The 17,275-nt window shown below is 46.2% G+C and overlaps 3 protein-coding genes across 4 annotated transcripts in view; 1 reads left to right on the forward strand and 2 right to left on the reverse strand.

Moving 5' to 3' along the window:
* Window positions 1-6,091, reverse strand: part of fryl (furry homolog, like) — a 130,497-nt gene extending 124,406 nt beyond the window's left edge. For both annotated transcript variants that reach the window (XM_036522869.1, XM_036522868.1), the window contains exon 1: window positions 5,890-6,091. The gene's annotated coding sequence lies outside the window, so the exon portion shown is untranslated. The remainder of the gene's footprint in view (window positions 1-5,889) is intronic.
* Window positions 6,092-7,068: 977 nt separating this feature from the next.
* Window positions 7,069-11,068, forward strand: ociad1 (OCIA domain containing 1). Its single transcript, XM_036521681.1, has 8 exons — window positions 7,069-7,271; window positions 7,838-7,922; window positions 8,042-8,095; window positions 8,182-8,229; window positions 8,796-8,925; window positions 9,339-9,580; window positions 9,826-9,984; window positions 10,454-11,068. Exons 1-8 carry the CDS (start codon window positions 7,212-7,214, stop codon window positions 10,489-10,491), a joined length of 816 nt encoding a protein of 271 aa, XP_036377574.1. The 5' UTR covers window positions 7,069-7,211; the 3' UTR covers window positions 10,492-11,068.
* A 1,853-nt stretch (window positions 11,069-12,921) lies between these two features.
* On the reverse strand, window positions 12,922-15,905 carry ociad2 (OCIA domain containing 2). The gene is made up of 7 exons (XM_036522298.1): window positions 15,810-15,905; window positions 15,652-15,736; window positions 14,877-14,930; window positions 14,471-14,518; window positions 14,231-14,372; window positions 13,815-13,891; window positions 12,922-13,090 (listed from the first exon to the last, which is right to left on the reverse strand). The coding sequence occupies exons 1-6, from the start codon at window positions 15,861-15,863 to the stop codon at window positions 13,819-13,821; spliced, it is 456 nt and encodes a 151-aa protein (XP_036378191.1). The 5' UTR covers window positions 15,864-15,905; the 3' UTR covers window positions 12,922-13,090; window positions 13,815-13,818.
* Between the last annotated feature and the right edge of the window lie 1,370 nt (window positions 15,906-17,275).

A 17,275-nucleotide genomic window follows, 5' to 3' on the forward strand; every position in this document is an offset into this window, starting at 1 on the left:
GAGTATGCCCTTAGATGCATTCAACAGCAGCGTTTACTCTCGGTCACTGTATCAGTTTACCGCATAGTTTAAGATGGCATAATATTTTTAAAACTTTTTTCTATTTTTATACATTTGACTCTTACTTATCAAAACTTTAATATACTTTGTTGTACTTTTGTTCAAAGTACTATTTATGACAATAAAAAGTTTATTTTTAAACTGCATTATGTCATGTTATCTTGGTGACGACTTTTAAATAACTACACATAACAAAAGTTAGGGAAAATCTTAATGTTATGTGTTTCTGAAAAAAAACATTGGCCGATATATCATTATCGAATCATCAAATATCGAAATCGGTATCGGTCTAAAAAATCCTATATCAGTTGGGCTCTATTACAGACCTCTACACGAGCAGGATGCTGGGTCAATTCCCAGTTGGGCTGGTGTCACCGCACCCTGATCTGACCCTGTACAATGCACAGATGAATGGAAAGATAATATGCACCACACAAGTCTTCCTGCATAAGAGTGTATCCATGGCAACTCTATGATAAATAATACAATGAACCCTGCCAGCCAAGAGCACACAGGGCTCCTCTGGGGAGCACAAGCTTCCAAAAACAGCTGTCGCCCCTGTCCTGGCAGGAGCGGTCTGAGAGAGACTGTTGTCACGGCCACAATGCATGCTGGGTGGCAGAGAAGCTCTGTGGTCATGCTGCAGGGGATGCTCTCCAGCCGGAGACACTCTCTCCACCAATGGAAAGACACCTCACCTCTCACCTACTCCCCAGCTCCGGCCCTGCCAGACAGCCTGGCCTTGTAAACCCAGCCTGGTCTGTAAACCCACACACTTCCACTCACACCAGCCCTGCTCCTGCAGCACGTGCCAATGACACAGCCCCACTGCATCATGGGAGCTGGGTCCGCACAGGATATATTACCGCAGGACAGATTTCTGCGGTACAACATTAGCAGCACTGACCTCTGGTTATCGTGAAGCCAATCACTGTTTATTAACCAATGACAATGGCACTGAGACAGGGATGTTGGAGTGGGGATTTTGTTTAAGCAAAACTAGCGACTGGGCCAAGAAGACCAACGACAATGCCAGCTGAGGGGGAAAGAGCTATCTGGGGCAACCCTCCGAAATGCAGCTGTCAGTGTGTGTGGGCTTGTATCTGTGTGTTATGCACACACATTTGCGTATGGACATGGGCGTGCGCGTGCATGGGTAAGTACAGTGCCGTGAAAAAGTATTTGCCTCCTTCCTAATTTCTCCTATTTTTGCATATTTGTCATACTTTATTGTGTCAGATCTTCAAACAAAATTTTATGTAAGACAAAGACAACCAGAGTAAACACAAAATACAGTTTTTTAAATGATCGTTTTACTTATTGAAGGAAAAAAAAGTTATCCAACACCAACTGACCCTGTGTGAAAAAGTAAGTGCCCCCTAGTTACTCAATTAACCAATTAACCAAGTCCAATTGATAATTGGGTTTAATTAGACTAGACACACCCAGCCTTGATTACTGCAAGGCCTGTTGAATCTAATCATCACATAAATAGAACCTTTCCAGCAATGTGAAGTAGGCTAAAAGGTCTCAGCAAGCAGCACATTGTGCCGCGATCAAAAGAAATTCCGGAAGTGATGAGAAAGAAAGTTACTGAAATATATCGGTCTGGAAAGGTTACAAAGCCATTTCTAAGGCTCTGGGACTCCAGCGAACCACAAAGCCATTATCTTCAAATGGAGAAAACTTTGAACAGTGGCGAATCTTCCAAGGAGTGGCCGGCCAACCAAAATTCCTCCAAGAACACATCGAAAACTCGTCTGGGAAGTCACAAAAGAACCCAGAGGAACATCTAAGGAACTGCAGGCCTCACTCGCCTCAGATAAGGTCAGTGTTCATGATTCCACTATTAGAAGGAGACTGGGCAAAAATGGTACCCATGGAAGAGCTGCAAGGCGAAAACCTCTGCTAACCAAGAGGAACATAAAGGCTCGTCTCACATTTGCCAAAAAACACCTTGATGACCCCAAAGCCTTTTGGGATAATGTTCTGTGGACTGATGAGTCGAAAGTGGACCTTTTTGGAAGACATGGATGCCATTACATCTGGCGTAAAGCTAACACAGCATTCCACTATAAGAACATCATACCAACAGTCAAACATGGTGGTGGCAGTGTGATGGTGTGGGGATGCTTTCCTGCTTTAGGGCCTGGGCGAATTGCCATAATTGACAGAAACGTGAATTCTGCTCTCTAACAGAAAATCCTGAAGGAAAATGTCTGGTCATCTGTCCGTGATCTGAAGCTGAAGCGCAACTGGGTTATACAGCAAGACAACGATCTGAACCACAGGAGCAAGTCCACCTCTGAATGGCTGAAAAGAAACAAAATTTAAGGTTTTGGAGTGGCCTAGTCAAAGTCCTGACGTGAACCCCATTGAAATGCTGTGGCAGGACCTTAAACGGGCAACTCATGCTCGAAAACCCTCCAATGTGGCTGAATTAAAGCAATTCTGCAAAGAAGAGTGGGCCAAAATTCCTCCACAGCGATGTGAAAGATTGATCTCCAGTTATCGGAAGCGATTGGTTGCAGTTGTTGCTGCTAAAGGTGGCACAACCAGTTATTAAGTTTAGGGGGGGACAATTATTTTTTCACATGGGTGATAGGTTATCCAACACTTTTTCCTTCAATAAAATGATCATTTAAAAACTGTATTTTGTGTTTACTCTGGTTGTCTTTGTCTTACATTACATTTTGCTTGAAGATCTGACACAATTAAGTATGACAAACATGCAAAAATAGGAGAAATCAGGAAGAGGGCAAATACTTTTTCACGGCACTGTACGTGTGTGTATGTGTCTCTGGACAGAAGATTAACCCTCTCTCCACCAAATCCAAGGGTTTAGAGAAGGCTTCCTTTCATTATAACACTCGTCAAAGCCACTGTCCCAGTGGATTAAAGCAAACATGCAGTCCTGAAAGTTACACTGCTGTAACCGCAGATAGTGACCTGCTGTACCCTAGGAGGATTCCCCTCTTGCCAGTGTGCACCTCTACAAAATCCGGCAGTGACTTATCCCAGTGGGGAGCAGGACAATCCTGCCCAATCAGAGCACGCAATGCACGGTGCAGCTCAGGGGAGAGGGGACGCTTAGATCTGTCTCAGCAACAAGGGAGCTGGACACGGGTACCGCCAGGGCGCTCGGTCTCCGCTAAAGAGTTGGTTATTTGTTGAAATTTGGAATTAACAAGAAATACATCAGACTGGGAGCTGAATTTCAGCATTTTTACAGATTGGAAAACAGGCTTGTTCTTGTTGTTCGAGTTGCACGCAGGCTGTGACAGTGACACTACCTCTGCCTCTGAGAGGGGCCCGATGGGCCCCTGCCATTTACAGGACTCGATGGCTGGCCAACAATCTGGGCTACTCTGATCGTCAGGCCACCAGCAACACTGCTGCCGTCCTGAAGCTGTGTGCTACGCAGCTGGGAAATTCCCAACCAAACAGCGGCCAACGCTGCTGACAGACTATTCGGGGCCTGCTCTTTCAATGAAAAAGATGCCTGAAGTCCCTTGTTGGAGAAAACCCTTCTAATGGTGGAGAGCTGTATTGTAGGCCTTTGTGCGTTTCCTGCCCACATCTGAATTCACTCTCCACCCACAGCACTGCTGGAATACTGGCTGGATTCTTTTCTGTCCAGATCCATCAGAAGGCAAAACTACCAACAGCAACAAGAACAAAAGCCCTCATTGTCTCTCTTATGAACATGCTATACAACTGATAAGCTTTTAAACTACAGTACTGCATTTCGCCTGGAACAAAACCCTCTGTGACACATGTGCGTCTGAGCTGAGACACTGCCGTGTGTCAACACTTTCAGAAGTGCATGAACAGCTGCCTACAGAACCGTGGTCTGAGCTTGACTCCGGAGCACTCACAGCACGTTGCAAAACAGAAAAAAGACAATGCATGCAAGGAGGAAGGCTAGCACCGCGATCAAGGAAACATGGCGAGCTGGTTGTGGTGTGTAAAGCTAACCGTTCACGTCTATCCGGTAGCTGACCCTACTTGATTCATTTACATTCTCAGGCAGCACACAGCCACCAGATGAGACGAATGACCCCCAGTGGGAATCTGACAAAGAGTTCCTTCTTTCCTTCCAACTTGTTACACATATTCATTAATAAATTATGCAACATTGGCCCTTTGGGTAAATGGACTCTGTACCTGCTGTTATTCAAAATTAGAAGGTTATAACTATTATGCTGTCTAGCAAGCATGATATATTGAACACTGATTGATGGTATACACATCACTATATACACACACATCATATATATACATATACACACACATTAAACAACCAGCACATCTTTATCCAGCAACACTGGAAGGCATCAACTGGCATCTGGCTGCCTAGCTGACTCTCCGCCTAGATATCTAACGTTAGCTATCTGGATAAACACAGCAACAGAGCGATCGTGTTGTTTTACATTTATTTACTCATCTGGCAGACGCTTTCATCCATAGAGACTTACAAGTGAGGTACAATACAACCAAACGAAAAACCATTAATTGCTCAGGTGAGAGCAGAAGAGCTGTGTCTTCGGCTTTTTCTTGAAGATAGTAAGGGGCTCAGCAGAACGGATGAAGTGTGGAAGTTCATTCCACCATCGGGGGGACAACGGCGGAGAAAGTCCTGGATAGAGACTTTACACTGCGATGCGACGGGACCACCAGGCGCCGTTCGGTAGCAGAGCGTAGCGATCGGGAGGGGAAACATGGTTGCAGTGGTGACTTCAACACAGCACCGACTGTATTTTAGAAAACATCCTTGACACAAACAGCACGATGCACGGGATGCACACTTGAATTAATAACCGGACCCATCTTTACACACGACAGCGTGAAAATCACGCTATCCATCCGCACAAAAGCTGTCTTGTCACGCCTTCCTGGAGACCACACTGCACGTCGATGATCAGCTAGCCAACGCCGCTGCGGAAGGCACCAGGCTCTGCAAGTTTCACAATAATATCCTAGCTTAGTTTCAAGCAACTTTAAGTTAAACAGTAAAATTATGTCAGATGTGTTTTCCAGGCATGCTGAACACAAAAGGTCTGCCGTTTCACTGAAACGTCAGCCAAAGATACAGTAAGCTATCGCTAACTCAGCGCCTCCGATTCATACACAATCCAAACAGCTAGTTTGTGAGCTTTGCCAAAGACATGATCAGCTACTTTAGCTTTAAGCAAACAAAGCCAACACTAAGGTGTCACAAAGCTCTAAGCTTAGCTAACGTTAGATCGCAACACAAACACTCCTTGAGTATTTTATCTAGGCAGCTAACTAGCAGTTAGCCATATGCACCCAGTCAGACACTGTAGCAAGATAATGCTAACGGGGACGCAGATTTATTCAGCTCGCTGGCTCACGGTTCTCGTAATTGTGGAAAACTGGTTAACTGGCTAACGTGCTGCGTTAGCCACAGAAGCTAGCGAACGACTAAAAGCAATGTTTTGTCAGAACGGAAAGGGAACGAAACGTCTCGCGTCTTGCTTCCCGTTCAACCGCCAGGATGAAACGGCTAATTAGCTAACGTTAGCCGGAGAGCTAGCCAGCTTCGCCGAGCGCTTTGGTTGTTGGGGTTTGCAACGCTCATTTAGCCACAGCTAGTCAACTGTCTGGCAAAACGTAAGCAGGTAACCAGTTAACTTAATTAGTTATGGCGACTCGTCATATAGGCATGTTAATCTTTCTAAACAAAAGCAGGTCAGTGGTGTTAGCGCTAGCAGGCTAGCTAGCTGGTGCTCATGAACGGCGCCTGGGAGCTCGCGCTAGCTCGCGAGGTTAGCTATCGAACCGATTCAAAAATCTGGCCGTTCTTACCTTCCAGTAAAGTGCGCTTTCGCTAGCTATCAGTAGCCAGCTCTTCGGTGACTTACAATTTCCAAGGTGTTAACCAGCTGTTAGAATCGCAACGGAGCAAATCTTTAACAAATGGGGAAACGGCCCCCGCCTCGCTATTTTCCCTTCGTTATTTTAGAATGTTCCTTTTTTTAAACAGCTAAAAACTCGACGGCAGCAAAAGTGTCCGCCTCCCCGTCCGCAGGATTGGAGGAGCCCGAATTTATTGTACCGTCGTCTTTCGCTTATGATAGGATAGAAGGGCTGTCAATCTCACACCGCTTTGTACCGCCTCTGTTCTTTTGCGGTTGGTGCAAACTAGGGAATGCCCGCAATGCTTTCATAGCACTATTGGTGCAATCTCCTGACAATCATACGTTGTGATGGGAGGGCGTTAGACTTATGACAGGCGCTTGGTTGTAGACCTGCAGGAATTCATATCTTTGATTGGTCAGTATAAATGTCCATCCCCGCATTTTAACAATCATTTTCATTTTTTTGTGTAGAATTAGCTATGACTATTTTGAACACTTGTTTGTCAGCTAATCAAAGACCATCCTGTGAGAAGTTGAGCACTGACAAAGCAAATACATGTTTTCCTCAGATTGGATGTGCCTTGTGTATCTACCAACGGACAGACTTTCCAGCAACATGTACGAACAGTCAAAGGTCTCTCCTGAAAGACTGCTTAAAAGTCAGCTCCCGTCTTCATCTCGGGTTCAGTCAGTGATCTGTCTGCTGATTTAAAATCAGCTGGATATAGCACCGATCTCTATCAAGAGATCAATGGACCGGGATCGCAGAGCTTTGGTATTTTTTCTCGGAATGACTGCAGCTTGCAGCTCATTGAGAATGAATATTAGAAGTGTCCACCAGCAGTATTCCTTATGTCACGATTCACATCGTATTCCTAACAGTAATAACAGATCATCTTTAAACCGTAAAGCAGCTATCAGTATGGAAATGGTCAGGCCAAAGTACACAAAAAAATAAATGAAACAGCCTCAAAACATGGCGAGCTGATACGTCAGGGTCAAACGCCAAACCTCAATGCGGTAAGATTATAGAGATCTGGGACGCCCAATCAGAATCTGAAGCTAAACCCAGTTTAGTTCCGGGATGAGAGACTACATCCCGTTTCAGAGCAACAGCATCCGGGTCGTCACTGTTTTTTTTCTGTCTGGAGGTCATTTGGGAGCTGTGTGCTGTTAGCGGGAGCTTCACTTGTGATTCCCCCTACAAGACTATTATTGTTATCTGATGGGTGGTAGCAGAATCTGAAAGTATACGACACACCCTGAAATATGTCTCAGGCTTCTTCGGGGTTCCCGGGTGCCCCGCAACAACACGGGGTCTCTCCTCAGGTAACTGGCAAGCTAACTCGCCGAGCGAGGGTAGACTTAGTATTTTTCGTAGCGATCCTGCTGACGTTAGTTGGATATTGTTATTAGGTAGCCAAGTAACAACAGTTTGTTGTTGCAAGCAAATATTTTACTAGCAAATTAATAAATCGGATTCATGGTACAGCGTTAGCCACCTGATGCCAGGTAGCTATTATACGCGATTTTCGTACCGCAAGCGAACAGTTTGCAGACTTTGGCTACCCTGGTTAGCACTTTTCATTATTGACATTTTTACATTACATTATTTTCGGACAAACCGCTTTCCCTCACAGTGTTCTCCTGAACACCATGTGGTTAGACCTGAAAATTGTGGTTAGCTATCAGGTAATGACGTGAAACTGTGCAATTTAATGAATCGCCACTGTCAGTATAAATTAAAGGATCCATTATAGCTGGAAGATGGAATCTTGATTAAAATATGCATCTCTGCAGTGGTTAACAGAAACATAAACAGTCAAACCGTGGTGGTTTTGTGAGAATGATGTGTGTTGACCTGAAGTGACATCTTTACACCCCATCTTGACCAGGGTCCGATGGGACTAGACTACATACCCACAGAGGAGGAGAGAAGAGTGTTCAGGGAGTGTAATCAGGAGAGCTTCTGGTACAGATGTGAGTTGGATGAATTGGCTACCTCCTAGCAGGGATTCTTCCTCATCCACTTTTCCGTTATGTTGAGACGTGCACACAAGTGATGTGTGTACTGACAGCTGCATTGTGCCCACTTGCAGCTGTGCCATTCTCTGTTGCGGGCATGTTCCTCACCCAGGGGCTCATTTCCAGAGGTGAGTTCAGAGCCTGTTAAATAACATCGTTAACACGATGCATTCGGCTGTCTCTGTGTCTGACCTTCTTTCCTGCTGTTTTTAAGGGGTCCTGACGTCATCCACAAGGTTTGGCTCTCTGCCCAAAGTGGCATGTAAGTACAGCACTAACATTGCACCATTGGTTGTTTTGCACATACTTTTCTGCGCTGTGTAGTCTGGATTTGTAAGCACCTTGCCCTGTCTGAAAAGCCTCTTTTGAAAGGTCAGAGCATCTGTTGCTACTGCTAAGGTAACTACAGAAGAATCTGAATCTTAAATAGGGAAAAGCGCAAGAGCGGGCAGCGTTCATGGTCCGCACTGTTTGGGTGGATCGCCGCCTTAGTGGTGATAAGGGAGAGAGGCTTCATGACCATCAAAATGAGTGGAGCCATTGTGTGCTGTCAGCCAGTCTCCCATTTGAGGCAGATGTAGTGGTTTGCTGTTGCAAGCAAAGCCGCCTAGTGGTATTGCCGTGTCTCAGGGGGAGTGGCCTGCTCAGTGACTGAGGGAGGCCTGAGCTTGTGGTGGCTGAAGCTCACAGAATCTGTGTTTCTGAAGGGCTCACAGCAGAATTAATGGATGTCCTTGTTCTTGTTCCAAAAGCTAATGAGACAGAAAATTGATGATGTGTATATTGTGTGTGTTTGCGCACATGCATGTGTGTGTGTCCTGTCCCCAGTCGCTGGGCTGTGTGGGTATCTGGCAGGGAAGATGTCCTACATGAAGACATGCCAGGAGAAATTCAAGAACCTGGAGAATTCTCCTCTGGGAGAGGCCTTGCGCCAGGGCCACCGCAACCTGCCCCCTCAGTCAGTCCTGTACCACACACTCACACATACAGAGACACACATTCTCTCACACACATTCACTCACTCACACTCACATACAGATACAGACACACACTCCTGGATTTTCAACTGTTTAGTGTGTACTTTATTTCTGAAGTTTACTGTAGAAATCATTTATGAAAGGTTTCCACTAAGACATTGTCATTGAACTTTGAGCATTGTGTGTCTAATCATTAAGTCTGCAGTTGAGGAGATAATTCTAGAAACCATTGTCTTAGCAAAGATCAGACAGTTTATGAAGTAAAACTATATGCTTTAGGGTAGTTCAGAGTGTTTTGAGCTGAACATTCCAGACAGTTCAAATGGGAGTTACATTGGCAGTTATTTGAGTGACAGTTGATCAGTCTGGTTGAAATGGTTGTCGTCCTCCCCAGGTTCAGCCCCCAGAAGCAGTTGGACGAAGCAAATCAGACGGCATTTGAGTCAAACTCTCAGCCCTCATTGGACCTCCAAGGGCCCGCCCACCCTTACAGCGACTTCTCCTATAGCGACTCGTCCTACCAGCCCGCCCCTTTCAGCTCCGCCCTTAGTGACTCCGCCTACCAGCCTGCCCCGTTTAGCTCCGCCCTCAGCGAGTCTGCACCCACCGGGGCTGCGGATGACGTCAGCCCGCAAGGTAAGGGGGGGGGCGCACGCCATCGCCATGGAAACTGCAGGGCTTCAGTGGCCTAGCAGCTCTCTGAGTGAAGGCCTCAGCAGTTTCAGCCAGGGATAGCGGCCTTTACTGTGGGTTGCTGGGGAGCTCAGCTGGAGCTCACAGCTAGCGGGGTGTGGCATTCGAGCGTGCCAGTTTTTAGGGAGCCTGAGGTACGAACAGACTGCTCTAGCCTAGCCTAACCGCTCCGCCTCTCCCCCCCCCAGCCCCACCTTACCTGGAGGAAGAGGAGAAGCCGAAGAAGAGGAGCATTCTGTACGAGGAGCTGCGCAGTAAGAACCGCGAGAACTACGAGGTGACCCTGACCCAGAAGGCCGAGACCCTGCTCAAACCTGCCCCAGACAGGGCCGCGCCCAAGAAGGAGGGTGAGCGCACGCCCCAGGGAGGAGGGCCATCAGGGGTGGGGACCAAGGGAGGGGAATTCCTGGGAGAGTGTTAGCACTGGTGTCTTCTTGGGGGGGGTGAAGGCCAGGCGGGCAAAGGTGTCCCTGGCTGCTAGCAGTTGAGGGGGGCCTGGACATTGACCTACCGGGGGGGGGGGGGTTGGATTCCAGAGTCGGGGAGCAGGTAGTGGGGTGGGGGGATGGTTCTGTGAGCTATGTCTCATCTGTGTAAGAGTTTGGAGAACATACATGTGAAGTCACTTAGAGAACAGCATGCATAGGCAGGTTTGAGTTTACAGAGCATCACCTTTTCAGAAGTAACATCAACAACAGATGGAAGCAGATCAGCATATGCTGTGATGCAGCTGACATTTCTTCGCAGAAGGATTCATATCTCCCAGGTGTGTGTGGCCCTATTTCTAACCGCGCCTCTCCGGGTTTTGTTTTCCAGTGAAGAAGAACATTTACGGAGACACCTGGGAGGAGTGATCATCATCAGCTGCGGGGGGGGTTCGCATGCGCAGCTCTGCGCAGCGGTTGCAGGGGAAAGTGTCTATCTGGCACGCAGAGTGCTTCTAGAGCCAGCCCTTTGTCTTCAGTACTTGTGAGTCAGCTTCTGTTGCTTCACTGCAAGGCCTGGAGAGGGAGGTGTGACCACACACACATCTAAAAACAGCACCTCTCTTCTGTGTGAAATCTTCTGTCGAGAAATTAATGTGACGCGTTTGTCCAGAATACCATTATTAAACCAAATTGGTTTCAGCTCACTGATTACGTATGTCCGTGAGGTCTTGCTCTGTAAGGCGGGGCTGTTGAGTATGATTTGTTTTAATGACTCGATTCATTTCACTTGATTCAGTATTCAGTTTCCTTTGGGGCTGATTTTCAAGCGGGGCCATGTGAACAATATCACATGACCTGTATGGGTGCACGCTGAATCTGAGTGAGTACACACTAAAACTGAGGATTCACAGCTGCTTCAAAAAGAACATTTTAACCAACATTACAACACTCCACAGTTCACTCCACTCACAGTATCAGTATAACCAGGTAATCGTAGTTGGTAATTATTACAATATGTGTATATAATCACATTATATATTCATATATTATTATGCCATAGATTTGGTGTAAATTAGTACAAAATTGACTCATTACATTGAGGAAGTATGGCAAAGTTTTGGCACGTTAAAAGAAGGACGCATGTTCCTCACAGAGTGCTTTCTGATGCTCTGTGTGTTGGTCTTTACTCAAACCCAGCCTGCTTATACACAGAAGTGTCTGCAGGCTTCATGTGTCCGGCAGCGTGTTTGTGGCCGGGCGCTGAGGTTCAGGGAAGGGAAGCGTACGGGGCGGTTTCCGTGGAAATGAGCAGAGACCTAGGGAGTCTTGAATGGTAAACTCAGAGAGCACTCATCTGTGTGTCTGTGGTCGCAGTGTCACAAAGGTCATTTCTATCACGTCACTCTCCAGAGGAGCACTGGAGGAGATATTCATTTTTATTATTGTCTCACAGTACTAGAGGCTCTTTTTTCAAAATGCCCAATCACACAAGACTGCATGGAAGAATTCTCTGTGAAACATCGGATCAATCATGAGTGATACAGTCCCCTGGGAAAGGACTCCTTGCGCTTATGCTGTGTTCAGTAAGGACGCCCCCCTTAGCCCTGGGAGGGCATTTACAGCATGGCCATAGTGAAGTTCATGCCTGTGTGTGTGTGTGAGGTGGAGTCATGGGAAACTGGACAGATGGAAGGTTCCGCAGAGTTCCGTACAGTAAGGACTGGCAATGAAGTGTGGTTTTTTTTACGTGGCTGCCCCCAGGCTCATGTGCTGAAGAAAGACAAGTAACATGCTTATCACGTCGCTGGGAGGAATCTGAAGAACAGGCAACCCGTAAGACGAGCTGTTCTACAGCGAGTGCGTATATCATCAGTGTTGGGGACGTAGTGGTCTTTAGTCACCGCAACACCAGCATTTTCCTAGTTCTCTGGGTCCGCTCTGACATGCTAGCAGATTTCAGTTAAACCTGTAACATCTCAGATCTTTATGCAGATGTACTTCTTAGAAGGTTATACCCTACATTTTAATAAGATAATGGGGTCTCAGATGAGAACATCTAAAATTAGTTTTTTACTTCTTAGTTTTACAGTACTTTATGTAAGTGATTTTAAGCCTCTGAGGACATTAGTGGATTTTTGCTCTGCTTTTGCGCCCCCTTGTGGCAGCAGGGTTTGGTGTTCAATGTTATTGTTTCAGCTTGCATCAGGTGCAGGTAGTAAGAGATGCAAAGCTTTGCACTTTTACCTTTCCCGCTTGGAGAAGCGACTCATGATTTCAAACTCCGGCTAGCCGAAGAGGTTTGTTCATGTATATGAAGGTGAAGCCATTCTCTTACCCTCAGAAAAAAGTGAAACTAAAACCAACCGAGAGACCTGAACCTGTCAGGTTGTGCTGAGGGAGGGAGGCTGGAAACCACAGCTTTACAGGATGCGGTTCTCAGTGCTCACTTATGTATGTAAGGGCATGACTCCAATTATGCAACATGACATTAATGTTTCAGAGCGGAGAGGTGCGATATCCAATACGCAGCCATTGGTGACACACACCTCGTGCTGGGCCCTCCCTCCTCCATATGCTCTCGCCCGGGTGGCCAGGCTAATTCTGTGTGATTTGTTTTAGAACCACACCCCTTCTAGAATTTTCAGAAAGAGCCAGCAGGTCAGAACACCGATAACCTCAGAGACAGAGCTTTCATGGTGGAGCCCACAGAGGGCCATCTGCCTGCTCATTGTGAAACTGTATCTGAACCTGTGCTCTTGGGTGATGCTGTTGTGCAGCTATATTGTAAGAATAAGCACACACTTTTGAAGCACAGTAAAAACTTTGAGTTCTGTTGTTGAGTACTTGATGGCCTTTGCTTTTCCTTTGTTAAAGGGACTGGATCATGGATGGAAAATGACAAATCAGACAGGATAGATAAAGTGGAAAAGTTTATTTGTATTATCTGGGGTAAACTTTTTGTGAGCACCACAAAAACACCTGTGCACAACAAGTCCTTTGTGGTCATAGCTGCATCTGATACATGCTGTAAAAACAGTAGAGATGTTAAAAAATTAATATATAAAATAAAATAGTTTTTACTCTACTGCTCTGCAGAAGGAGAATAAAACACTGTTCAATACATTGCATAACATTAAATTTTGGTCGTTTAGCAAACACTTATCCAGAGCCACTCATATACTGCATCTCATACAGTGACACGAGAAGCTGCACAAACAAGACACCACTAACCACACATGAACGAACATCAGTGCTAAACATAGCGCTGAGATCACAAATGCGTGCCAAGATTGATATATGTACAATTTAAGGACTGTGCCATTACAAATATAATGTTAACACACACAACATGCATGCTAGTAAACCTCCATATACCCAGTGTAACACTGCTATAGATTTTACTGTAATGCTGCAATACATTGAGAGCGAGTGAGAGGGTGTGTGTGTGTGTGTGTGTGTGTGTGTGTCTACTCGCTTCTGTGTTTGAGAATGCGCATCTGTCTGTGTCAGCCTGCCTGTATGTGTACACGTGTGTGTGGGTGTGTGTGTGTGTCTGCCTGTCTGTATATACGCGTATGTGTTTGTCTGTGTGTGTATGTATGCATGTATGTGTGTGTCTGCTTGCTTCTGTCTTTGGATGTGCGTGTGTCTACCTGCCTGTGCATGTATGTGCCTGTCTGTCTGTGTATACGTGTGTGTGTGCATGTGTATGTCCGTCTGTCTGTGTATACGTGTGGGTGTGAGTGTACCTCTTCAGCTCTGTTCTCTCTCTGGAGTTGGGGGTGCCTGGTTCTTTTCACACTCCTTACACACGTGGTGACACTGCCTGTCAAACAGAGCTTCCTGTCACAGCATCCATCACCAAACCAGGCTGTCAGTCAATAACATTAACAATTCAATAACAAAACAACCAATCAGCAGAGACTACATTCAGTTGTAGTTCCCACAGACTCACTCACAAACATAATGGGGTAAATATAATGCTCAAAGCAGCCATTTAAAATCCTAATGAATTAATAAACACAAACACTGCTAGGGGTATCAAGAGAGTTCTTACTTCTATTCTGACGTGAATAAGGAGCCCATTCAAGTGAATGTGATCAACAGAAAAAGCTCTGATTGGTCACTGTCACACAGTAGACCAATTAGCCGAGGGCATACACACCTCTTGTGTTCCGGGTGGAAGCCCCTCCTGAATCTTGGGCTGAACCCGGGGCCAAAAGGCTCGAACCCAAGCCTCTGGAACTTGTCTCTGCACATTCTCATGTAGGAGGCCTTTCCTAGTATGTAACCAAGGATGCCAGCCACTGGGAGAAGAGGCGAGAGGTGACTGACTGAGCCAGGCTGCGATTGCCTGAGCAGAGGAAGAACCTGGAGGCTGAAGTGAGCTTCTTGCATGGCTTACCTGCAAGCTTCGGGAGGGGTCCGAACCTCTTAGAGGGATGCAGGACACCTGGAAGAGAGCAGAGATGCACGAGGACCAGGTCTGCGTCATCATTAAGCCTGAATGTAATGCTCTCAGAGTAACGCACAGTGCTGTCAGACCATTAATGTCTGATGGGATACTCTCGGAGTGACACACAGTACTATTACCTGTGCCAAGGTCTGTCTGCCTACCAGCAGCAAGTGAAAACCGATTTCAGCATCAGCCTTAGCACCTCACCCCCTGAATGCTAACATTCTTGGCTTCAACTGTTGTTCTTAGACAGCAGATCCAGGAACAGCTAACCTAACACTAAAACCAGCTTACACCTATTTTATGAAGACAGCTGTAGCTTATCCTTAATCAGTAGTTGGTGGAAGAGCCTTACCATTGTAGAGGAGAGCTCCGGTGATGGCCATGCTGCCCAAAGACAGAGGAAGAGCTAAAAGAGGGACAGACGCATAAATACATGAACACATAAATGCATTAACACACACATGTGTTCGGGGAGATCATGCTTGTGAGTGAATGAGTTTGTATTTTTTCTTTTGTGTGAAGGAGTAGATGTGTGTAGGTGACTTCTCAGCACCCTCACAGAGCAGTGCAGTCCCTTCTCTGTAAGTTTCCCATGCAGGGCATGGGTATTTCCCATGAACGGACAGCCCTCAGCGCTCCACTGGTGGAAAGGCTGCCGTGCAGCAGAGCAAGGAGTGTGGGCGTGTTCAGATCCTGTTTGTTCATAACGCTCCAAAAATATCCCATCATGCATTGCCTGGTAACCTAAACACTGGACATTATCCAGATGGCAGCAATCACTGGAGTTGTGGGCGGAGGGGCACTCCTTTTTAGAAAGTCCAACTGAGGATTAAAGTTCAAAAAGCGTAACATCTGTAAACAGCAGTGATGACAAAGTGGGCTTTGGATCGAGGGAACTACACCTCACCCAGACAAGTGAGCACAAGCCAAGTGGGAAAACAAAGAAATGGCAAAAAGTTGCCTGTTTCTGTGTGTGGTGTACAGATCAATCCTTCCTCTCCTTCCTCTGTCTCTCCCTCTTGCTTGCTTTCTCTCTCTCTCTCCCTCCCTCTCCCTCTCCTTTCTCTTTCTGTCCCTCTACCCCTCTACCCCTCTCCCTCTCAGGTAGCCATGTGGTGTCTCCTCACCTCGGTACCAGAAGCTTTCCTCCTGACACTCCCGGATGATCTGTCTCACCTCGTCTCTGTGAACGTGCTGATCTCCCAGCAGACACTGAAACACACCTGAGACTGTTAGAGGTTCCCCCAGCCCCACCCCCAGCCCGTGCCGCACACCTCTCTCTCACCGTTCCCTGTCCACCCCGCTCAGCTGCCTCAGAGGTCATGGTGGTTTTCGACATCTGCGTTGCATACGTTTCTCCGCTGCTCTGCTGTGTGCTGCCTGCCCTGCAGTCTTAGCCCGTTATTGCCCTGTCAGAATAAATACCTGCGGAGGCCCCGCCCACACAGGGGCTGTTCCTCTGACCGACCGACTCCCTCTCCCTCTCTCTCAAATTCAGATCAGATCGATAAAAAAGGGAGTGGTACACTGAAACATTGTGAACAAAGACATACGGTACAATGATAAACACTCTCTCTCCCCGGCTGTTTGCGTCTGTCCTGTAATGCAATCTTGTGTAATTTGGACACAGCCTTGACTCCAGTGGCGGCGGGTGAGCTGGAAACTGGGGAAGCCCGAACACTACCTTTAAATCTATCATTACTTTCAACCTGTTATCTTTATCCTCCCTGACTGACAATGAAACAAATAATTCACAGAATAATCGACACCAACGGCGTAATTATAATAAATGATTATGCTGGCGAAACACCGCAAATTGTCTGTTTGTGTGCTTGCGAAAGCTACAACGTGAGATTGTTTAATTAACAAGGATGGCATTTTACGATATAAATTGCGTTAAATGCTCATGACACATCACAGCTTTTGTGACGTCTGTGTTGTATACGTTATTGTTCATTGCACTCAACCTAACATAAAGGTTTATTCTCAGCAATTTAATTCGATTTAATTAAACTTAGCTCCGTTTTGTAATTGAATTTCGTAACACAAGAAAGCTATAATGTGAAACATTTAGGAGAAAGCTTAATTATTCAAATTGCCATCCTTGTTAATTAAACAATCTCATGCTGTAGCGTTCGCAATAGCACACAAATTTCAGACAATCTGCGGTGTTTCGCGAGCATAATCATTTATTCTAATTACGTCATTGGTGTCAATTATTCTGTGAACGATTTGTTTTATTGTTAATCAAGGAGGATAAAGGGCAACAGGATGAAAATAGTGATAGATTTAAGGGTAGTGTTCGGGTTCCCCTGTTTCCAGCTCACCCGCCACCACTGCTTGACTCACACCCTTTCAGAGTCCAGCCCATCTCATGGGTGTCCCAAACAAGAAAAGTTTCCTTTAAACATTACCAGCAAACCACCTCACAATCATCATTCAATATCTGTACATCTATCCTGGGCTTCAACATTTTTTAAATCCATTTGAAACGAGCCATTGAAAATGAGACACCACCAGGTGCTTGTTCACATGTTTAGATGTGGTCTTCTGCATGCTGGTCATGTGACTTGCTTAGATGCTCTTTTCTGCTCCTGTTTTGTTAGGGGCTCTGGATAAGCGACTGCCAGGTGAATAAATGTAAACCCATGGCAAGTGCTTATTTGGACATAACAATCACTCACCTACTCGATGGGTCTTACAAGGCTGATTCAGAGACACGTCCAAAGCTTTTTCCGGATTTAACACTGG

The sequence above is a fragment of the Megalops cyprinoides genome, chromosome 2, assembly GCF_013368585.1.
Source record: "Megalops cyprinoides isolate fMegCyp1 chromosome 2, fMegCyp1.pri, whole genome shotgun sequence".
In the NCBI taxonomy this organism is placed as follows: Eukaryota; Metazoa; Chordata; class Actinopteri; order Elopiformes; family Megalopidae; genus Megalops; species Megalops cyprinoides.